The 23756-nt window shown below is 44.5% G+C and overlaps 2 protein-coding genes across 3 annotated transcripts; both read left to right on the top strand.

Annotated features, from left to right (window-relative positions):
* The first annotated feature begins 1629 nt into the window (after positions 1 to 1629).
* On the top strand, positions 1630 to 9123 carry LOC139372388 (basic proline-rich protein-like). Its single transcript, XM_071112098.1, has 4 exons — positions 1630 to 1668; positions 4240 to 4263; positions 4415 to 4973; positions 7343 to 9123. Exons 1-4 carry the CDS (start codon positions 1630 to 1632, stop codon positions 9121 to 9123), a joined length of 2403 nt encoding a protein of 800 aa, XP_070968199.1.
* A 5976-nt stretch (positions 9124 to 15099) lies between these two features.
* LOC139373834 (protein eva-1 homolog B-like) lies at positions 15100 to 23186 on the top strand. Of its 2 annotated transcripts, XM_071114905.1 has the most exons (4): positions 15100 to 15215; positions 15576 to 15760; positions 20753 to 20878; positions 21455 to 23186. In XM_071114905.1, the coding sequence occupies exons 3-4, from the start codon at positions 20812 to 20814 to the stop codon at positions 21874 to 21876; spliced, it is 489 nt and encodes a 162-aa protein (XP_070971006.1). In that variant the 5' UTR covers positions 15100 to 15215; positions 15576 to 15760; positions 20753 to 20811; the 3' UTR covers positions 21877 to 23186. The 2 variants fall into 2 exon arrangements, with proteins under 2 accessions (XP_070971006.1, XP_070971007.1); XM_071114906.1 differs by lacking the exon at positions 15100 to 15215 and having other exon boundaries at positions 15612 to 15866.
* The last annotated feature ends 570 nt before the right edge of the window (positions 23187 to 23756 follow it).

Here is a 23756-nt window from a genome sequence, read left to right as displayed (position 1 = left end):
TCTCCTGGTGCAGGCTCTACTGGCTCAGGTTCTGCTGGTTCAGGCTCTAATAGTTTAGGTTCTGCGGGTTCAGGCTCAGCTGGTTCAGGTTCTGCAGGCCCAGGTTCTGCTGGTTTAGGTTTTTCATGCTCTGCTAGTTGTTCAGGCTCTGCTGCTTCAGGCCCTGCTAGTTCTGTTTCTTCATGCTCTGCTGGTTCTCTCTCTGCTGGTTCAAGTTCTGCTGGCTCAGGCTTTTCTACTGGCTCAGGCTCTTCTGGATCAGATTCTTCCGGTGCTGCTGGTTCAGACTCTACTGGTTCAGGCTCTACTGGTTCAGGTTCTGCTGGTTCAGGCTCTGCTGGTTCAGGCTCCCCAGGCTCTGCTGGTTCAGGGTCTGCTGCTTCAGAATCTGCGGGTGCAGGCTCTACTGGCTCAGGCTCTGCTGGTTCAGGCACACCACTATCTGCTGGTTTAGGTTCTTCATGGTCTGCTATTTGTTCTGCCTTTGCTGGTTCAGGCTCTGCTGCTTCAGGCTCTACTGGTTCAGGCTGTGTAGGCTCAGGCTCTAATGGTTCAGGCTCTAATGGTTCAGGCTCTTTTACTGGCTCAGGCTCTGCTGGTTCAGGCTCTTCAGGCTCTGCTGGTTCAGGCCTTGCTAATTCATTTTTTTCATGCTCTGCTGGTACTCTCTCGGCTGGTTCAGGTTCTGCTGGTTCAGGTTTTGTGGGTTCAGGATGTGCAGGTTCAGGCTCTGCGGATTCAAGCTCTGCTCGTTCAGGCTCCCCTGACGGTTCAGGCTCTTCTGGTTCTGGTGGTTTAGGTTCTTCAGGCGTTGCATGTTCAGGCTCTGATGGTTCAGGCTCTACTGGTTCTTCATCTGCTGGTTCTGGCTTTACTGGTTCAGGTTTCCCTGAAGGTTCAGGCTCTACGGCTTCAGGCTCTGCTGGTTCAAGCTCTTCTACTGGCTCAGGCTTTGCTGGTTCAGGCTCTTCAGGCTCTGCTGGTTCAGTTTCTTCATGCTCTACTGGTTCTCTCTCTGCTGGTTCAGGCTCTGTGGGTTCAGGCTCTGCGGGTTCAGAATCTGCTCGTTCAGGCTCCCCTAATGGTTCAGGCTCTACAGGCTCTGATGGTTCAGCCTCCCCAGGCTCTGCTCGTTCAGACTCTACTGGTTCTGGCTCTACCGTATCAGGCTCTGCTACTGCCTCAGGCTCTGCTGGTTCAGGTTCTTCCGGTGCTGCTGGTTCAGACTCTACTGGTTCAGGCTCTATCGGTTCAGGCTCTGCTAGTTCAGGCTGTACTGGTTCAGTCTCCCCTGAAGGTTCGGTCTCTACTGGTTCAGACTCTGCAGGTTCAGGCTCTAGTGGTTCCAGCTCTGCTGCTTCAGGCTCTCCTGGTTCAGGTTCTAATAGTTCAAGCTCTGCTGGTTCAGGCTCTGCTGGTTCAGGCTCTACTGGTTCAGGCTCTACTAGGTGATCAGATGAACCGCTTCCTGGTTGTCTATTGACCTCAATGATGTTCTGGATGAGGTCCGGGCTGGGGAAATCCATGCTGATTACCCCCAAGCAGTTTTGTTTATCAGAGCCTGTCTTTAGTTTACCTAAGAGCTTATTGAGCTGATCATTAACCACTTTGGCCACAGTTTTAGGGCCTATGAAAAAGCCTGTGGTGGATGTGTCAGTCAAGGAAATTGTATGAGCACAATTCTTTTGAGCTTCTTTCAGATGTTTTGTGATCGTTTTCATCTTGTTTTCAATGTTTTTGAACCATCCATTGTAAGTGACACAAATGTTATGGTTAAGGGTTCCGACATTGAAATTGGTACTCTGCACAAAGACGATCTTCCTTCTCGCGTCTCGCATGTGGGGGACCAACGTCTTTGTCCATACATTATCTTTGGATTTCTTAATCAAATCCTTGATAGATTCTCTAGCATTCCAGATACTCATCCCTTGCAGTGTCACTCTCAAAAGTACAGTCTCACTGTCATGTTTGCTCAAGAACTCCCACAGAATGTTTAGCACGTCATGGAACTTGGTATGTTTTATATGCCCATCCATGACATCAAGGGTGTTGTGGAAAATACTGGCCTCTATACGTAAATCAATGTACCGCAATCCTGCTTTCAGCTGGTTCTCCAAGGTCCAAGCCTGACACTGTATAAGAGGTCCACCATACAGAGTTAGGCTCTCATGAGTTCCGGGAATAGTAACAGCTGAAAGGAGTTGGTCATCAGGTATAGATGCCATCCACTTTTCCTCATAAGAGTTTTCATGAAGCGCTGTGTCGTCACTAAAACCTGAACCAAAAGCAGTTGTGAAAATCCTGAAAGTGAAGAGACATAAAATCAATCTTCTATCAACCTACATTAATATTATGATAATGTCATTTGCCTTTTTATGGCGAACTCCATGTGGCAAAAACAAGAGTATTCAAGCAGATAACTCTTACTTACAAAGAGAGAAGACATAGGCATAGAGGGAAGCCCATGGTTGTAGTATTCCCAATGAAGCCAGTCTGGGGAAAGGAAAGAGTGGATATGGAAATACACTCATCTATTTTATTGTATAACAATGACTACATACTAAACTACTTTACTGTAAAACAATGACTACATTCTAAACTCCTTTACTGTAAAACAATGACTACATACTAAACTCCTTTACTGTATAATAATGACTACATACTAAACTCCTTTACTGTATAATAATGACTACATACTAAACTCCTTTACTGTAAAACAATGACTACATACTAAACTCATTTACTGTAAAACAAAGACTACATACTAAACTCCTTTACTGTATATTAATGACTACATACTAAACTCCTTTACTGTATAACAATGACTACATACTAAACTTAAAACCCATGGAATGCAATAGCTAAACTCACATTGTGAGAATTGTTTTAGCTACTTTAAAAAATAAAAACACATCCCTCCTTTGAAGCCGAATAATCACAGAATTGAAATTGACCTGAGAGTTGTTAAAATATTCTCAACAGTAATTTGTTCATGATAAAACAATAAATTGATGATATTTCCTTACCTGTAAAGGTGTTGTGTAGTATTCTTATCCCCTGGTTGGTAGGAGAGGTTAGAAATGATCAAGTTCATGGAACCGTCTTTGTGGCTCACAAATTTCCATAAAGATACTACAGTAGAAGGAATTTGCATCCTTTACTGTCCCTGTTCTGCCTTAAGTCACACATGAACATACACACACACTAATACATCCCATCCCATGATTCTGTACCCCATGATAAATTAATATATAGATTACAAAAATGTTTACCAGAAGACGATAAGGATGATGATGATGATTGATTAGGTTGATTGATTAGAGTTGTTGGACATTTTGACTTTGGAATGCCATTCATTAATGTGACTATTTTTCATGTTGTTATTCACTCTAAAACACTACTGGAAATGACCTCCTTCCCACGTGGTTATGAACGCAGCATTAGACTGCGTTATCTTTTCTAACCTTCATTTCCATCCATAGGCTAAATACTCGCCTACAGTCATTGGTACCAGCAGTAAACTGGTGTGGATTTTCTAGAATTGAATTACTTCTGGGAGAGTTGTGGGCGGGCCATGTTGTGGTTCAATTTGTCTGATTGGTTGTGTTCTGTAGATGACACGTGATTTTGAGCAAATCAAGAAGTCACCTGTCACGCGCTCCATTTGCACAACGTGATCGAATAGGCGACCCGAGGTTGAAGCCCAACCGAGCTCTGCTGGATTAGGTCTTGATGATGAATACTTTAGCTATCGATTTTAGCTTTTGACATTATACATTTACTCTCAAGATAAGCAGAGAAAGTCAGTTACTCAAGTCATCCACAATACAGGACACTACACCAATCAAGCCAGTAAACTAGCTAGCAAGCTAATCCTCTGATTTAACATGTCTATGAGGACACTTCCCCTGGTTTTTAATAACCTCGGCGTTGAAATACTCTATATTCTCAAACTCTGAATTCCCGACGACGATAATACACAGGAAGGTAGTCTGTAGGGACCCCTACAGTGGTAGGGACCCCATCACTGGCACGCTATTGGGCCTTGGTCAAAAGTAGAGCACTATGTAGGGAATTGGATGTAATTTGGGACGTAGCCTGATTCTTTGCGACAGATTACATGAGTGCTTTACCTAAACTACAGAGATGATGACATTTATCTGCTGCTGCCTTGCCCACATCCTGCTTAGGATGCCAAACTAAATCTGTTGAACCATCTACTCTCCCTGTCTGTTAAAGGTGTACACACCCTTGCATGTCAGGGTAAGTCCCTTTTTATCTTTATCGGCTTTTGAAAACTACAGAATATTGTTTCTGTATAAAACTAAATTAATGGCATGCAAATAAAGAGTATGTTTACCCATTCTGATGAAGAAAAAACGAACTGAAAAATATTCATTAATGTCTCTACCAGGTGTCACTTTTAATCAAGTATAAAGTGCAAAATCCCAACGGACGCTTTGCCCTCTCGACCACGGGCCCAGTGCCCCATGGGACAGAAGTCCCGGGGTTAATCCCCACGGGCCCAGTGCCCCATGGGACAGAAGTCCCGGGGTTAATCCCCACGGGCCCAGTGCCCCATGGGACAGAAGTCCCAGGGTTAATCCCCACGGGCCCAGTGCCACATGGGGCAGAAGTCCCAGGGTTAATCCCCACGGGCCCAGTGCCCCATGGGACAGAAGTCCCAGGGTTAATCCCCACGGGCCCAGTGCCCCATGGGACAGAAGTCCCAGGGTTAATCCCCACGGGCCCAGTGCCCCATGGGACAGAAGTCCCAGGGTTAATCCTCACGGGCCCAGTGCCCCATGGGACAGAAGTCCCAGGGTTAATCAACACAGGCCCAGTGCCCCATGGGACAGAAGTCCCAGGGTTAATCAACAAAGGCCCAGTGCCCCATGGGACAGAAGTCCCAGGGTTAATCCCCACGGGCCCAGTGCCCCATGGGACAGAAGTCCCAGGGTTAATCCCCACGGGCCCAGTGCCCCATGGGACAGAAGTCCCGGGGTTATCAAATCAAATTTATTTGTCACATACACATGGTTAGCAGATGTTAATGCGAGTGTAGCGAAATGCTTGTGCTTCTAGTTCTGACAATGCAGTAATAACCAATGAGTAATCTAACAAACAATTCCAAAACCACTACCTTATACACACAAGTGTAAAGGGATAAAGAATATGTACATAAAGATATATGAATGAGTGATGGTACAGAGCGGCATAGGCAAGCTGCAGTAGATGGTATCGAGTACAGTATATACATATGAGATGAGTAATGTAGGGTATGTAAACATTATATTAAGTGGCATAGTTTAAAGTGGCTAGTGATACATGTATTACATAAAGATGCAGTAGATGGTATCGAGTACAGTATATACATATGAGATGAATAATGTAGGGTATGTAAATAATTATATTAAGTAGCATTGTTTAAAGTGGCTAGTGATATATTTGACATCATTTCCCATCAATTCCCATTATTAAAGTGGCTGGAGTTGAGTCAGTGTGTTGGCAGCAGCCACTCAATGTTAGTGGTGGCTGTTTAACAGTCTGATGGCCTTGAGATAGAAGCTGTTTTTCAGTCTCTCGGTCCCAGCTTTGATGCACCTGTACTGACCTCGCCTTCTGGATGATAGCGGGGTGAACAGGCAGTGGCTCGGGTGGTTGGTGTCCTTGATGATCTTTATGGCCTTCCTGTGACATCGGGTGGTGTAGGTGTCCTGGAGGGCAGGTAGTTTGCCCCCGGTGATGCGTTGTGCAGACCTCACTACCCTCTGGAGAGCCTTACGGTTGTGGGCGGAGCAGTTGCCGTACCAGGCGGTGATACAGCCCGACAGGATGCTCTCAATTGTGCATCTGTAGAAGTTTGTGAGTGCTTTTGGTGACAAGCCAAATTTCTTCAGCCTCCTGAGGTTGAAGAGGCGCTGCTGCGCCTTCTTCACAATGCTGTCTGTGTGGGTGGACCAATTCAGTTTGTCTGTGATGTATACGCTGAGGAACTTAAAACTTACTACCCTCTCCACTACTGTCCCATCGATGTGGATAAGGGGGTGTTCACTCTGTTGTTTCCTGAAGTCCACAATCATCTCCTTAGTTTTGTTGACGTAGAGTGTGAGGTTATTTTCCTGACACCACACTCCGAGGGCCCTCACCTCCTCCCTGTAGGCCGTCTCGTCGTTGTTGGTAATCAAGCCTACCACTGTTGTGTCGTCCGCAAACTTGATGATTGAGTTGGAGGCGTGCGTGGCCACGCAGTCGTGGGTGAACAGGGAGTACTGGAGAGGGCTCAGAACGCACCCTTGTGGGGCCCCAGTGTTGAGGATCAGCGGGGTGGAGATGTTGTTTACCTACCCTCACCACCTGGGGGCGGCCCGTCAGGAAGTCCAGTACCCAGTTGCACAGGGCAGGGTCGAGACCCAGGTTCTCGAGCTTGATGACGAGTTTGGAGGGTACTATGGTGTTAAATGCTGAGCTGTAGTCGATGAACAGCATTCTCACATAGGTATTCCTCTTGTCCAGAAGGGTTAGGGCAGTGTGCAGTGTGGTTGAGATTGCATCGTCTGTGGACCTATTTGGGCGGTAAGCAAATTGGAGTGGGTCTAGGGTGTCAGGTAGGGTAGAGGTGATATGGTCCTTGACTAGTCTCTCAAAGCACTTCATGATGACGGAGGTGAGTGCTAAGGGGCGATAGTCATTTAGCTCAGTTACCTTAGCTTTCTTAGGAACAGGAACAATGGTGGCCCTCTTGAAGCATGTGGGAACAGCAGACTGGGATAAGGATTGATTGAATATGTCCGTAAACACACCAGCCAGCTGGTCTGCGCATGCTCTGAGGGCGCGGCTGGGGATGCCGTCTGGGCCTGCAGCCTTGCGAGGGTTAACACGTTTAAATGTTTTACTCACCTCGGCTGCAGTGAAGGAGAGTCCGCATGTTTTGGTTGCAGGCCGTGTCAGTGGCACTGTATTGTCCTCAAAGCGGGCAAAAAAGTTATTTAGTCTGCCTGGGAGCAAGACATCCTGGTCCGTGACTGGGCTGGTTTTCTTTTTGTAATCTGTGATTGACTGTAGACCCTGCCACATACCTCTTGTGTCTGAGCCGTTGAATTGCGATTCTACTTTGTCTCTATTACTGACACTTAGCTTGTTTGATTGCCTTGCAGAGGGAATAGTTACACTGTTTGTATTCGGTCATGTTTCCGGTCACCTTGCCCTGATTAAAAGCATTGGTTCGCGCTTTCAGTTTCACGCAAATGCTGCCATCAATCCACGGTTTCTGGTTTGGGAATGTTTTAATCGTTGCTATGGGAACGACATCTTCAACGCACATTAATCAACACGGGCCCAGTGCCCCATGGGACACAAGTCCCAGGGTTAATCAAAACGGGCCCAGTGCCCCATGGGACAGAAGTCCCGGGGTTAATCCCCACGGGCCCAGTGCCCCATGGGACAGAAGTCCCGGGGTTAATCCCCACGGGCCCAGTGCCCCATGGGACAGAAGTCCCGGGGTTAATCCCCACGGGCCCAGTGCCCCATGGGACAGAAGTCCCGGGGTTAATCCCCACGGGCCCAGTGCCCCATGGGACAGAAGTCCCGGGGTTAATCCCCACGGGCCCAGTGCCCCATGGGACAGAAGTCCCGGGGTTAATCAACACGGGCCCAGTGCCCCATGGGACAGAAGTCCCGGGGTTAATCAACACAGGCCCAGTGCCCCACGGGCCCAGTGCCCCATGGGACAGAAGTCCCGGGGTTAATCGACACGGGCCCAGTGCCCCATGGGACAGAAGTCCCGGGGTTAATCCCCACGGGCCCAGTGCCCCATGGGACAGAAGTCCCGGGGTTAATCCCCACGGGCCCAGTGCCCCATGGGACAGAAGTCCCAGGGTTAATCAACACGGGCCCAGTGCCCTATGGGACAAAAGTCCCGGGGTTAATCAACACGGGCCCAGTGCCCCATGGGACAGAAGTCCCGGGGTTAATCGACACGGGCCCAATGCCCCATGGGTCAGAAGTCCCGGGGTTTATCGACACGGGCCCAGTGCCCCATGGGACAGAAGTCCCGGGGTTAATCGACACGGGCCCAGTGCCCCATGGGACAGAAGTCCCGAGGTTAATCGACACGGGCCCAGTGCCCCATGGGACAGAAGTCCCGGGGAAATCAACACGGGCCCAGTGCCCCATGGGACAGAAGTCCCGGGGTTAATCAACACTGGCCCAGTGCCCCATGGGACAGAAGTCCCGGGGTTAATCAACACGGGCCCAGTGCCCCATGGGACAGAAGTCCCGGGGTTAATCGACACGGGCCCAGTGCCCCATGGGACAGAAGTCCCGGGGTTAATCCCCACGGGCCCAGTGCCCCATGGGACAGAAGTCCCGGGGTTAATCGACACGGGCCCAATGCCCCATGGGACAGAAGTCCCGGGGTTAATCGACACGGGCCCAGTGCCCCATGGGACAGAAGTCCCGGGGTTAATCAACACGGGCCCAGTGCCCCATGGGACAGAAGTCCCGGGGTTAATCAACACGGGCCCAGTGCCCCATGGGACAGAAGTCCCGGGGTTAATCCCCACGGGCCCAGTGCCCCATGGGACAGGAGTCCCGGGGTTAATCAACACGGGCCCAGTGCCCCATGGGACAGAAGTCCCGGGGTTAATCAACACGGGCCCAGTGCCCCATGGGACAGAAGTCCCGGGGTTAATCAACACGGGCCCAGTGCCCCATGGGACAGAAGTCCCGGGGTTAATCAACACGGGCCCAGTGCCCCATGGGACAGAAGTCCCGGGGTTAATCAACACGGGCCCAGTGCCCCATGGGACAGAAGTCCCGGGGTTAATCGACACGGGCCCAATGCCCCATGGGTCAGAAGTCCCGGGGTTTATCGACACGGGCCCAGTGCCCCATGGGACAGAAGTCCCGGGGTTAATCAACACGGGCCCAGTGCCCCATGGGACAGAAGTCCCGAGGTTAATCCCCACGGGCCCAGTGCCCCATGGGACAGAAGTCCCGGGGTTAATCGACACGGGCCCAATGCCCCATGGGACAGAAGTCCCGGGGTTAATCGACACGGGCCCAGTGCCCCATGGGACAGAAGTCCCGGGGTTAATCAAGTACTCATCTACTTGTCAGTAACGACGAGGAGGTGTTAAACACGTTTGAACAACTAGTTAGCAGATCAACTCTATCTGGCTCTTAGTTCTCCATGAGTGGTGAGTGAGAGGTAATACAGTAATGCATCATAAACGCCAAGAGGAATTGTATTGACTGTCTTCAATTGCATTTTAGAATTAGTAATATTAACTCTAGTAATAGTTTGTTGGTCTGTAATCTAGCCTGATTTTACTCTGTTAGTTGTGTGTCTAGTATATTATATACTACAGTTGTGAATAGTAACTGTATTAATATTTTGCTGGTCTAGAATGTTGCCTGTTTTTATTACCAAAAATGATTTATACGGTGTATAAAGATGACTGATGACTGATAACTAGATGACTGATAGGGGGCGCTGTGTTAAAACCACTGTGCCTCATGTCTTGGCACTCCCCCACTTTTGTAAATACTATTTTGGAAGCTATAGAAACACATTTAATAATGTCAACATTAGTTTAGTCTATTGACCAGAGCCCTATGAGCCCTGGTCAAAAATAGTGCACTACATTTTTAACCTTTATTTAACTAGGCAAGTCAGTTAAGAACAAATTCTTATTTTCAATGACGGTTAACTGCCTGTTCAGGGGCAGAACGACAGATTTGTACCTTGTCAGCTCGAGGATTTGAACTTGCAACCTTCCGGTTACTAGTCCAACGCCCTGCCGCCCCAGGGAACAGGGAGCCATTTGGGACTGGCTCAACTAATGGGTGGAATAGAGGTTCAGAACCCAAACACTGATACTGAAACAGAGTTCCGGGTCAACCTCTTTACCACAGACCAAGAAGAAGAAGAGGCGTGCATCTCTCACTACTGGTGCCTTAGTTCTTTGTTTGACAGTGATACACATTGCAGCATCTTGATCCTCTATAATTTGGTTTGATCTTTGCCTTGAACTGTAAAGACTCAGGAGGGAGTGGAGATCAGTCACTTGAAGTGATTCATATTCAAGCAATACGGGTATCTATGGTGGAATTGTGATTTAAATGCTTTAAGTGATTATAACATGGGTATAGTGCACATGTTAGCCAAGCAATAATGTAAACACAGCCTGAGGTCTGACTGAGAAACAAAACCTGAGGTCTGACTGAGAAACAAAACCTGATGCCTGACAGAAACACAACCTGAGGTCTGACTGAGAATCACAGCCTGATGTCTGACAGAAACACAACCTGAGGTCTGACTGAGAATCACAGCCTGATGTCTGACAGAAACTAAACCTGAGGTCTGACTGAGAAACAAAAGACAACCACCATGTGTCATTGGTTTGTATTCTTAAAGGGGAATGGGAACACTTCAGGATTTACAGTTAGCTGGAATCTAAAGCCTAATGTTTCCTTTCCCCTTTAAGACCAAACAGCAGATCTGTGTCAAGCAACAGTTGTACTTAATTATCCTGTGTATATATGCCTCAAACGACGTGTTTTGTTTTCCTCTCAACACAGAACTGACTCGGATCGCTGAACAGACTGAACCACCAGAGGGACTAAGCGGTAAGGGACGCCTGCCATGATGGATGAACTTGCTGAACTATGACGGTGTTGATGGGTGTAGGGTGAAGTTTCCCCTTGATGCTGATCTTTGGTCAGTTTTGCATTTCGCCCACTATTGTTTAAGGATAGGAATGGGAAGCTGATTCTCGATCAGCACCTAGGGGAATCTTGACCCCGGGCCGTGATGGTGATGTTTGGGTGGGAGCTGTACAATCAGTATTGTAGTTTTGGCCTAATGTTACTGTGGTTATCCACTACACTGCAGCTGGTCATCAATTGATGCACACGACTCACCATTACCTCTGAGGTCCGTTGGCCAAACCAAGTTTCATTTTGTATTACTTCAGGGTTTCTCAAACCTGGTCCTGGGAACCCAAAAGGGTACACATAGATTTCTTCCCTCTTGCACTAACACAGTTTATTCAACCAATCAAATGCTTGATAATGAGTTGAATAGTTGAATCAAATGAATTGGTGCTGCTAGGGAAAGAAAAAACATTTGCAAACTAGATGGGATGGCGTATCGCTGCAGAATGCTGTAGCAGGCTTGCTGGTTAAGTCTGCCTTGAATTCTAAATAAATCAGACAGTGTCACCAGCAAAGCATCTCCACACCATCACACCTCCTCCATTACGGTGGGAACCACATATCCATCCGTTCACTACTCCGCGTCTCAAAGACACGGTGGTTGGAACCAAAAATCTCAAATTTGGACTCAGACCAAAGGACAGATTTCCACTGGTCTAATGTCCATTGCTCTTGTTTCTTGGCCCAATCAAGTCTCTTATTATTGGTGTCGTTTAGTAGTGGTTTCTTTGCAGCAATTCGACCATGAAGGCCTGATTCACGCAGTCTCCTCTTAACAGTTGACGTTGAGATTGCGTCTGTTACTTGAACTCTGAAGCATTTATTTGGGCTGCAATTTCTGAGGCTGGTAACTCTAATGAACTTATCCTCTGCAGCAGAGGTAAGGTCTTCCTTTCCTGTGGCGGTCCTCATGAGCCAGTTTCATCATAGTGATTGATGGTTTTTACAACTGCACTTGAAGAACCTTTCAAAGTTCTTGAAATGTTCCGGATTGACTAACCTTCATGTCTTAAAGTAATGATGGACTGTTTCTTTTGCGTATTTGAGCTGTTCTTGCCATAATATGGACTTGGTCTTTTACCAAATAGGGCTATCTTCTGTATACCACCCCTACCTTGTCACAACACAACTGATTGGGTCAAACTCATTAGGATGGAAATAAATTCCACAAATTATCTTTTAACAAGGCACACCTTTTAATTGAAAAGCATTCCAGGTGACTACCTCATGAAGCTGGTTAAGAGAATACCAATAGTGTGCAAAGCTGTCAAGGCAAAGGGTGGCTCCTTTGAAGAATCTCAAATATAAAATATATATTTTTTGGTTACTACATGATTCCATGTGTGTTATTTCATAGTTTTGATGTCTTCACTATTATTGTCAAGTTGTCTAGGTGTTATAATTATTTCAGCTCTGCCCAAACTTGAAAACGGCTTGCTCAACACGTGAAGGATGCAAAGGGACAACTCAATTCCTTTTCAGTGTTTTATTGTGGTTTTGATGCCATTTGTTGAATGTGTTGAAACAGTTGATTTGTTGAATAGACTAGTTGAATGACAGAGGAGTAAGGATCAGGGAATAGTTTAATAACCTTAAAAACAGAGAATAAACCTGCATTATTTTACACAATAAAACAAAGCATGGCTTTGAATAAAGTAAACGTTTAAACAATTTAATCTAGCACTTCATGCAATTAGTTCTGCAGTCAGAAAATATCCACAGAAAAGAAGTCACCACTCCTACCAGAGTTAAACATGTAAATTGTGCTAAGCACTGGATGCAACATAATTAATCATTCCAAACATTACATACCAGTTGCGTCTTTAGGGTTGAACAATGAGCTGTTTGTATGTTGAGGACCCGAGCAAAGCTAAGCCCAAACATTTTATACCCATGCTTATCTGCCAGGTGCGCATGTAAAAGTAGTCCCTCCAGAAATCCTGGCTCAATTTTTTAGTTCCACCCGTGTTTTTGGGTTATCTGCCCTCTTGAGGCCTGGAGTTCTTTAAAGGAAGAGCTGCCATTGTGCTCATGTTTTGAGTGTTCCGTTTTTGACGCAACAACTATTCTACAATGTAGAAAATAGTACAAATAGAGAAAAACGCTTGAATGAGTAGGTGTGTCCAAACTATTGACTGGTGCTGTATGTTTCTGAACAATGCATTAGGCTGCCTTGTTGATATGACAGATCGGCATAGATTACTGTTCCATTTGACAAGGGCGTTCCTCCTTCACTGCTTTTGCCCGTTCACATCCCGGGCCAGGCGCGGTTCAGTTGAATAAAACTCCCTCATACTCTACACCAGAGGTCTTTTCTTGTCCAGGGACCCCTGCCAAGGCAAACCGGTGACCCAGGGACCCCTCATCATATGTTATCTAAAAACAGGTGTTTAGCTGTTTTAAAAAGGTTAGCCCTGTGTTGGCAAAAACGTATGGCTAAGTCAACAAAGCTTACCAGCAGTCAGCGGAACTTGCAGTGACTGGTACACGCAGGTGATTTTTCAAAGCCAATGACTAATTTGCTCAATTTATTTTATATTTATTTTATTCAGAAATAAAGTTGACATCAATAGAAAAAAATAGTTTTATTTAATATTGTAAATATGTCATTTACAAAAAATACATTGATTATGTTACTAGTGATTTCCTAAAAAAAAAAATACTTTGGGGGGAAAATGCACTTATTTTCATTGTAAATATTTCTGTGCACCACAGTTTGAATATTCCTGCACGACACCATAGTGAGAGTGTTTTCTCTACTGGACATGAACATGTACTGTGTCTCAAATGACCACCTATTCTCTTTGTAGTGCACTTTAAGGGCCCTGGTCAAAAGTATATAGCGTTCCATTTAGGATGAAATCATGACCAGCAGCCTTGGCTTGGTAGAGACCACGATGCCCGTCTATGTGAGGAACCAGCTCTAGGTTCATGACTGGGCTGGTCTCTCCCACCCGCCAGGCCACCCAGGGAACACATTATTCATGATCAACACCAGTCTGTAGGATGGAACACATTATTCATGATCAATACCAGTCTGTAGAGTGGAACACATTACTCATGATCAATACCAGTCTGTAGGAGGGAGCACATTATTCATGATCAATACCAGTCTGTAGGAGGGAACACATTATTCATGATCAATACCAGTCTGTAGGAGGGAGCACATTATTCATGATCAATACCAGTCTGTAGGAGGGAACACATTATTCATGATCAATACCAGTCTGTAGGAGGGAACACATTATTCATGATCAATACCAGTCTGTAGGAGGGAACACATTATTCATGATCAATACCAGTCTGTAGAGTGGAACACATTACTCATGATCAATACCAGACTGGAGGAGGGACAAACAAACAGGGCTCAGCTCTCCCTATCACAAATAGAGCCCTCTCATGCAAGCCTTTTGGGTCATTCTTAACTGTGATTGGTGGACTGGTGGTCACGGAACCAAGATGGAACGTCTTGTGGCCAATGGCATTGAGTAGCAAGAGGACGGAATACTTCTATGGCGGTAGAGAGGGATATGAGAGGGTTTGGGAATTTCAGAAGGGGTATGTTATGTGGCAGCGGGAGAAGATGAAGATGAACTGTCCCAAGCACCGTGACCAGTCTGGTACGTGTATAGAGTGTAGTACAAAGCCTAGTTGAATACAGCCGGGGTCAATTTTTCCCTATGGAATGTGGTAAATAAAGTGTATAGTTACACCAGTGGCTCTCTGGAATTCCCCTGTGCAGTTCCATCATTGTTAGTCAGGAACCTGTGGTGTGATTTGGGTTTGAGACTTCTTTTTAAAACACAAATGTTTTCTTCTAAGACCAGCCTTGAGAAACCTCTCAGTGACATCAACCACATAATAACTGCTTTTGAAGCCATTAGACTGACTGCCACATCAACACTGTTTAGCTCAGAATAGCTCTTTAGAGGAATTCAAAATTCATTTTTTTTTGGTTGTAAAATCCCCTTCGGAATAATAAGAAACAAGGTGTATTCACTGATTTCATAATGTGATGTACGTCTATGGTTTACACAATATAACCGCATAAACAACTTTTATGATTTACACTGACAACCGGCTATTATATTTTCTGCCTCAGACTTCACCTGCTGGTGTGAAACGGTTTATATAGACCTTGCCAGAGACATATTGTTGAATCCCCAAAACCCTTTGTCTGTTCCAAATGGCACCCTATTCCCTATTCTGGTCAGAAGTAGTGGACTGTATAGGGAGTAGGGTGCCATTTGGGACGGAGCCCCTGAGACCACAACACGGAGGTTGTTTAATCCCCAGTCAGTCCCTCCCAGATCAGCAGTAGTCTACTAGCTATTTCCTGTTCCACCCTCCTGGCTAAACACTGAACAGAGCTACCGCACTGTGGCATGGCCCACAGCGGAGATCACCATTCATCGTACAGTCACAGGCCCATGTCTTGGTGAGCAGTGAGACCCTGACAAATAGGGACACTTACTACAGCACAAGTATACCTCAGAGTAAGTATTGTATGAGGATTTGGGAAAGCCATTTTAGGGTGTTTTGGGGTTTACTCGTAATCCATTTAACTGTGTTTTGGTTTTTGTTGTGTGTTTGTTTAATGTTATAAAGTTGCTAAATACTAATCAGGCCCCACCCTCCCTCACTCTCTCTCACTCTCGCTCTCTCTCTCTCTCTTGCTCCCTCTCTCTCGCTCTCTCTCTCACTCCCTCTCTCTCTGTCTCTCTCTCTCGCTCCCTCTCTCTTTCTCGCTCCCTCTCTCTCTCTTGCTCCCTCTCTCTCTCTCATTCTCTCGCTCTCTCACGCTCTCTCTCTCTCCCTCTCGCCCCCTCTCTCTGGAAACACCTCCCTATTGACAGCCTCTCTCGGTCCCGGGTTTGGCTGGTTTCCTCTTTCTGGTTGTGGTGTACAGCTGGCCCTGATGTCGAGGAGAGAGGCAGCAGCACTTTTCTCTATATGATTCTGTCTCCAGCTCTACAGCCTTGGATCTGCAGTTCGACAGTCTGATCGGACTCCTACTCCTCTACACCTCAGGGATCCTCAGGTTTCTCCTCCACTTTATTACAATCTGTTGCGATATTTGCTTTACCCGTAGATCGATGGACAGCTGCTCCTTCTAGAATCATTGTTGTATCTTTATCAGGATTAAGGTGAGTGTGTGAGATTAGTTTTGCATTCTCTTGTCACTTCAGTTCCGTCTGTAGGTCCTACTGTTGATGTCCTCATGATGATGATGATGATTGCATGGTGATGAGGCTTTATTGTCTTGCCTTTTTACATTTTATGTTTTCTATGGAAAATATTGGTTTCCTAACAATTTAGGAAATAACTTTATTAGCTTACCTAATAAAGTGATCCTGTACACTGGAAGTAACACGATGGCATGGAGGTTTATTAGTAGACTGTTCCTCGTATTAATGTCTGTGCTTTATAATGACAGACTATAAAAACACTTTATAGGCTCAGTAGCAGGTATGGCAGAGAGCCATTGAGCCAGAGAGCCATACCGCCTCGACATCCTCTACACACTTAACACAGCAACCGGATGAGAGCCGTCCGTCTCCCGGCCTGACACACATGTATGTTGTTAAACAACACCAGCGCTTTTGGCGTTTTTTTGTTGTCATTCTGTTTGTTGTATTTTGACAACAGAATCACCTCTTCCCTCCAAGTTACTGTGTTGTAAGATGATATCTGTTTCAAGGCACCAATGATAAGAATAATAACCTATGAATGCAAAGGTTTAGAATTTCATTGTTTGAATCCAATTGGATTATCTAAGCAGGAAATGTGTCGGGTTGAAGGCAGAGCGGTTTATGAGGTATATAAACAATCACAGCTGCTGACCCTGTGCAAGTTATTGGGAGGTGTTAAAGAACTGCGTGAGCGAAGAGACATGTGTCTTCTATCACCAGTTACCACTGATATGTTGCCGCCAGATATTTTGAGACTTTGAGAGAAACTTTTATCACGGTACTGTTTCTTGTTGGCTGTGACAAAGTTTTATGTTTGTTTGTGATAAAACTGTCTGGAGAATGTGCCTTGGCGGGAAGAAAGAGAGGGACAGGAAGGGGAATCCACAGGGAGTAGAATGTGTTTATAAAGGATTACATTTCAAGATGCCAACACATGCCCACAAGTACAGAAATGTTTCTAAAATAACAAATAACAAAAACAAATGTAAAAAGGAAGCCATGGACCCTTCCAAACTTGGACCTTTTTCAATCTGCCTGACTCATAGCAAGGAAACACTACCGCGGTCATTTGTAGGATTTGGGAGGCCATTTGAGGCCATGCAAGGCCTAATTAAATGAAAACATTGTTTGTCTTTGAATGAACTGAACTAAAAACAACATTACTCACAGCACTTATGTCATTAAACCCTGGGAAAAAACAAGGATGGAGTTGGTGAGATATTTCAAAAGTCAAATCAGTTATCCAGCCTAAATTACTCAGTAGATTACTCAGTAGATTACTCAGTAGATTACTAAATAGATTACTAAATAGATTACTCATTAGATTACTCAATAGATTACTCAATAGATTACTAAATAGATTACTCAATAGATTACTCAGTAGATTACTCAGTAGATTACTCAGTAGATTACTAAATAGATTACTCAGTAGATTACTCAGTAGATTACTCAGTAGATTACTCAGTAGATTACTCAGTAGATTACTAAATAGATTACTAAATAGATTACTAAATAGATTACTCAGTAGATTACTCAGTAGATTACTCAATAGATTACTCAGTAGATTACTCAGTAGATTACTCAATAGATTACTAAATAGATTACTCAGTAGATTACTCAGTAGATTACTAAATAGATTACTCAGTAGATTACTAAATAGATTACTAAATGGATTACTAAATAGATTACTCAGTAGATTACTCAGTAGATTACTCAATAGATTACTCAGTAGATTACTCAGTAGATTACTCAGTAGATTACTCAGTGCTCTGATAGGGCAAGGCAAGTATGGATAACTGCATATGTGTCTGAAAGTGGGTTTTGCAAATCAAATGGGAGGATCAACACCAGTGAGTGTGTCAACCTAACAGCTAATTTGGCAGATTGGTTGCCACTCAAGGCTTTCCTTGTAGCATTTTAACTAAACCGGTTAGGCAGGTTAGGCTTATTAATGTGGCAGGTTAGGATAATTAACATGGCAGTTTATGAGAACTAATGTAGCAGGTTAGGATAATTTACCGAGCAGGTTAGGAGAATAGTTTTTTTTTAAACCTTTATTTAACTAGGCAAGTCAGGGGCAGAACAACAGATTTTTACCTTGTCAGCTCAGGGATTCAATCTGCAACCTTTTGGTTACAAGTCTCTAACCACTAGGCTACCTGCTGCCCCAATTAGGCCCCTAACCCAGTTAGGGTTGGGTTTAGCTAAAACGCTACAAGGAAGCAGCAAGCAGCCACACAAAATGGTCTTGATTGGCAACCAATCTACCCAATTAGCTGTTAGGTTTCAATATATTCACTGGTCTTGATCCTCCCACTTGTTTCACAATGCCCAGTTTCAGACATATTCCACGTATGCAGTTAACTACGGGCTTGTTCAACATTGTAGCCGACAGTGCAGGTGACTGCCGACTGACTGATCTACAAATCACCTTGCATCATAAATAACTACTCATTATTATTTTGTAGGTCAGTCATCATTTACCCACAATGCATCATGAATTTGATACTCTCAAACACGGCCCATGACTCGAGCAAAGCAGCAAGACCCATCATCTCCCATGAGTCTGTGGGCCAACAAAGCAGCCACGCTGCCATGGCGACCACCATTTAATTGGCAAAATGTGCCTTTGAGAGTTAACAGGGTCAGGGTCTGCTGCCAAGAGTCGGCGGGATAAAGATCAGGGTGGGAAAACACAGGGTCCTGATGGGCATGATTTTAAACTGAGGAAAGAGGCAGAGAAAGAACAACATTCTGCCATTGCACTCACTGTTGTTGAATTGCACGCAATGGACTGATTGTTATGAGGGAGGAAGTCAGTCATCAGTTACAGTGGTGGAAAAAGTCCCCAGTTGTCATACGTGAGTAAAATTAAAGATACCTTTAATAGAAAATGACTCCAGTAAAAGTGAAAGTCGCCCAGTAAAAGACCTACTTCAGTGAAAGTCTAAAAGTATTTGGTTTTAAATATACTTAAGTATCAAAGTAAACGTAATTGCTAAAATATACTTAAGTATCAAAGTAAACGTAATTGCTAAAATATACTTAAGTATCAAAGTAAACTTTTAATTGCTAAAATATACTTAAGTATCAAAGTAAACGTAATTGCTAAAATATACTTAAGTATCCAAAACAAAAGGAAAAGTATAAACCATTTGACATTCCTTTTATTAAGCAAACCAGACGGCACCATCTTCTTGTTATTTTCATTTACGTATAGCCAGGGGGCACACTCCAACACTCAGACATCATTTACAAACAAAGCATTTGTGTTTAGTGAGTCCGCCAGATCAGAGAAAGTAGGGATGACCAGGGATGTTCTCTTGATAAGTGTGTGAATTGGACCATTTTCCTGTCCTGTTAAGCATTTAAATTGTAACATGTGTTAAGTAAAAATAACATTATTTTTTTAGGAATGTAGTGAAGTAAAAGTATAAGTTGTCAAAAATATAAATAACAAAAGTTTTAAAAAAACGACTTAAGTAGTACTTTATAGTACTTTTACTGAAGTAGATTTATGATTGATTTATGATTGAAACCATGGGATTTCATCAACGCTTGGGATGTCATTCTATTCCCTCCCCAGGTCCCCAGGTTCACCCTCAATCTCTGTCTGAAGCCTATGTTTGTTTGTCTTTAAGATCTCTCCTCCTCCCTCTCTCTTCAGCTCTCCTCTCTGGAGTGCAACATCTCAACGTTTTTCCCAGAGGAAACCCCACACGGTTCTTCTTAGCATTCATGTGTGTTTCTGTGGGAAAAGTGAAACTCCCGCTCTGAACACACAAGAAAGGGTCAGCCAGGTCACTGCTACAGAAATACCATAAATACAAACATATTAACAGATAACTGGACACAGAACTCGGTTAGGAAAGCAAGCTGACTGACTATTGTGTCCTCAGTGGGGACTATGGTGTCCTCAGTGGGGACTATGCTGTCCTCAGTGGGGACTATGGTGTCCTCAGTGGGGCATATGGTGTCCTCAGTGGGGCATATAGTGTCCTTAGTGGGGTCCTTAGTGGGGCATATAGTGTCCTTAGTGGGGCATATGGTGTCCTTAGTGGGGCATATGGTGTCCTTAGTGGGGCATATAGTGTCCTTAGTGGGGTCCTTAGTGGGGCATATAGTGTCCTTAGTGGGGCATATGGTGTCCTTAGTGGGGCATATGGTGTCTTCAGTGGGGACTATGGTGTCCTCAGTGGGGACTATGGTGTCCTCAGTGGGGACTATGGTGTCCTCAGTGGGGACTATGGTGTCCTCAGTGGGGACTATCCCAGATAACACACATACATGTCTTGCCGACGTCGGCCCGACGTCTACATGATACATCAGGCCGATGTAGTATGGAGAGCGTTTGCACATTAGCAACAAGTCGCTGAGACGTCGGCATTAGATCGCATTCGCCCTTCAGCCGCTGTTTGGACGATGCACGTTAAAGCTGCATGCTGCCTAGTCGCTCTAATACAGACATTAAAAAATACCTTTATTTGAGGTCGGAACCAACAGCAAATCATGTTTCACTACATGGTTTGAATTACCCTTACCAAATGAGTGTAAACATCGAATTTGAATGGAAAATTTAAGAAAGATTATTAGATAAATTATACTGGCAATAATACAACCAATATGCTTTACTAGAATATAGGTGATTTTGTTTCTGGGTAAAATGAGACTCAGTGGAAGAGAGAATGAACTCAGACAGTGAGACACAGAGCTGGCCGTCAGAAAATGACACAGTTCCTCCCATTGGAGATGACGCCAAGTGTCATAGTAGAAGATAAAATGGTGATTACTTCCTGTCTGTGGGGGGCAGTTCTAACACGTAAATAATTTTTTAACCACAGGACCTCGTATTGGAGACAGGCTGGTGAATGGTTGTCAACAAACAAGCAGAGAGGTCAAAATGGAACCAATTAGGAAAGACATGGAGCTGCTTAGTAATAGCATGGCTACCTATGCTCACATCAAAGGTAAGACCCCCTTGTTATTTCTGCTTATAGTTCTAGGATAAAGAGACCCTTTGTTCATTATTTAAAAAAGATATAATATTCTTTTTTAAATGTATTTTTATTCATTCTGATGCTTTGAGAATAGCTTCAACAGCCATAATCCGTTGTAGGGACTGATGTGTACTGTCTGCTTTGGTGTGACACCCCTGTACTGTGAAAGTATCTGCACTGTGAAAGTATCTGTACTGTGAAAGTATCTGCATGCTCACCCTCTCAAATATTGTGTAAACGTCCTCGTTTCCTGCACTTCTATTACTGCTAAAGGAAAGTGGCTTGTACAGTCAGAACAGACAGGGGCCTCGTACTCATTGTGAAGAGATTTGACAGGAACTGATACCCATCCAGGCATTCTCAAAGCAAGGACAATTCACATGCTGTTGTTGTATTTAGTTTAAATGAGAATACGAATGGCCCTATTGAACCCCTGTCAATGTAGGTGATAGCCTCTAAACCTGCCTGATCTCACAAGCTCACAGTCAGTGTGGATTTACGAGGCTTTTGTAGGTGAGGGATCTAACAATCTGTTTTCCCATCCAGCTAACCCAGAGAGCTTTGCTCTGTACTTCATGATGGGTGTGTGTTTTGGCCTTCTCCTGGCCCTGTGCCTCCTGGTCACCGGCATCACCTGTAGGACCCGCCGTACCAATAAGCCTCCCCCGTCCCCAGAGAGGAGACAACTGAAGGAGTCCAGTGAAGAAGAGGAGGATGAGGAGAGTGTGGATGTGGAAGAAGGGGAGGAGGCAGAGATCCCTAAAGTGACGATTGCGCCCATGAGCGACCGCAACAGCCAATTGAACGGTACTTTGAGGAGCGTGAATGTGTTTGCGTCGGCGGAGGAGCTGGAGAGGGCGAGACGACTGGAGGACAGGGAACGCATCGTCAGGGAGATCTGGAGGAACGGACAGCCAGATATACTGACCACTGGAACAGGGACCATCGGACGGATACACTACCACTAATGGACTAAAGTGACTTAAGGACCTGAAACACATGGTCTGAACCCTGAACTAATTAGGGTTGATCTACTCCAGACAGACACTGCAGCTCACTAGGCTGGCACAGATTCACCTTCATCTTTTCATTCAATTATTATTATTTTAATTTTTTTTGTACAAACTAATTTCATTATCATTCATGTACTGGCCTATGACAAAAGTGTGTTGCACAATACAATGTACGCTTTAACATGTAATTATTCAATTAGTATTGAGATAAATAGAATGTCATAACCATTGCTCCCAATGGACACACATAATAAGTAACATGAAAAATACCCCACAATGTTTTACAATGCAGACAGCTTGAAGAACCAACCACCAACATTGCTGCCTCTTCGTGTATAATGTCAACATTTGCTTATAGACTCTTCTATGGTTGTGACGCTGCTCCCACACACAGTCAGTTCCAAGCTCCAACCCTCCAGGCTAATCTTAGCCGGCTGGAAGTCTTCCCACGGAATCCTCCCAGCCTTTAACCCAGCGTTTAGCCACCACCTCTGACCCCATCACTTCCTGTGATGGGGTCAGCAGCAACACTCCCCTCAAGGGAAGATTGTTGAGGACTTATGAAAAGGCCACATATACCTGTTCTGCATTCCAAATGGAACCCCATTCCCCACCTCTACCACAGGAGGTTGGTGGCACCATAATTGGGGAGGACAAGGGCTCATGGTAATGGCTGGAGGGGAATCGGTGGAATGGTATCAAACACATGGTTTCTATGTGTTTGATGCTATTCCATGAGTCATTATTATGAGATGTCCTCCCCTCACCAGCCTCCACTGACTACTATGTATGGATTAAAGTACCATTTGGGACTCATCCCTTCAATAGCGCTTCAGTGAGTGACTCTAGTCTTTGACTTGAGAGGTTATGTAACTTCAGTCTGCACAAAGTTGCATATTGAGCATGTGATCATTGCAAAATGCTTGATTTGAAATTGTCCCGATAAATAATATTTCAATCCACTGTTAAATTCCTACAGTCCTAAGCAGACTTTTCTTTGGCCTTTGGTTAGGAATGATGCAAAAAATATCCTGTTGAGTCCAAAGCACTTCAGATACTACAGCTTTGAATGTGTACAATTTAAAGGGTTAGTTCAGCATTTTGGCAATGAAGCCCTTTTTAATATCCCCCTTTATTTCCTTCCCCAGTCAGATGAACTTGTCTCTGCATACAGTGTGAAGTTGCTAACCAGTGTTAGTGCAATGACTGGAAGTCTATGTAAGTCAGTATAACAGATTGTGAAATAAACAATTTTTTCATTTAAATGTGTTTATGTGCAGTTCAATCACAGATAAAAACAGTAGAATATTTGGGGGGGGGGGGGGGGGGGGGTGGATGGATGGATGTAGAAAGCAAAAATCTAGCAACCCAAAGGTTGTGTTCGAAGCTCAACACGGACAACTTCAATTTTAACTTACTACTTTTTAGCTAACCCTTTACCTACTTAGTTAGCATGTTACCTAACCTTAACCCCAAGCTTAGCTAACATTAGCCACAACCAATTGGAATTCATTTAAAATATAAAATTGTGTAATACCCACAAAATGCAGTGTGGAAATAATTTAATACACAATCATTTTGTGCGCCTGTCAAATTTCAAATAGGTAATTTTACAATAAGTACTAAGTGTGTTGGAACAGAGAACGCTGTTAGCATTAGCATTAGCTTGTGAAACTGCCGCCAACTTCCTTTACACTTGGAAGCAGACATAAAAATGGTAACCACAAGTTCATCTGATAAAGGGCTTAAATACCCAAATGTTAATACTAGATCTAATGACTTTTCATCAGGGGTTTGATTTCACAGGTCAAGCTTAAAGAATGTGGAAAACTAAC

The sequence above is a fragment of the Oncorhynchus clarkii genome, chromosome 18 (assembly GCF_045791955.1).
Source record: "Oncorhynchus clarkii lewisi isolate Uvic-CL-2024 chromosome 18, UVic_Ocla_1.0, whole genome shotgun sequence".
Taxonomy (NCBI): Eukaryota; Metazoa; Chordata; class Actinopteri; order Salmoniformes; family Salmonidae; genus Oncorhynchus; species Oncorhynchus clarkii.
Note: the sequence above shows the minus strand (reverse complement) of the source record. Positions and strands in the feature narration are given on the sequence as shown.

Bases quoted from the DNA above. Each gene is read 5' to 3' on its own strand.
- LOC139372388 (XM_071112098.1), top strand. From the start codon at position 1,630: ATGAAAAAGCCTGTGGTGGATGTGTCAGTCAAGGAAATT. The intron at 1,669-4,239 runs GTATGAGCACAA...TGTCTGTTAAAG, and splicing joins ATGTGTCAGTCAAGGAAATT to GTGTACACACCCTTGCATGT. The intron at 4,974-7,342 runs GCCCAGTGCCCC...ACACGGGCCCAG, and splicing joins CCCAGGGTTAATCCCCACGG to TGCCCCATGGGACACAAGTC.
- LOC139373834 (XM_071114905.1), top strand. From the start codon at position 20,812: ATGGAACCAATTAGGAAAGACATGGAGCTGCTTAGTAATAGCATGGCT. The intron at 20,879-21,454 runs GTAAGACCCCCT...TTTCCCATCCAG, and splicing joins TACCTATGCTCACATCAAAG to CTAACCCAGAGAGCTTTGCT.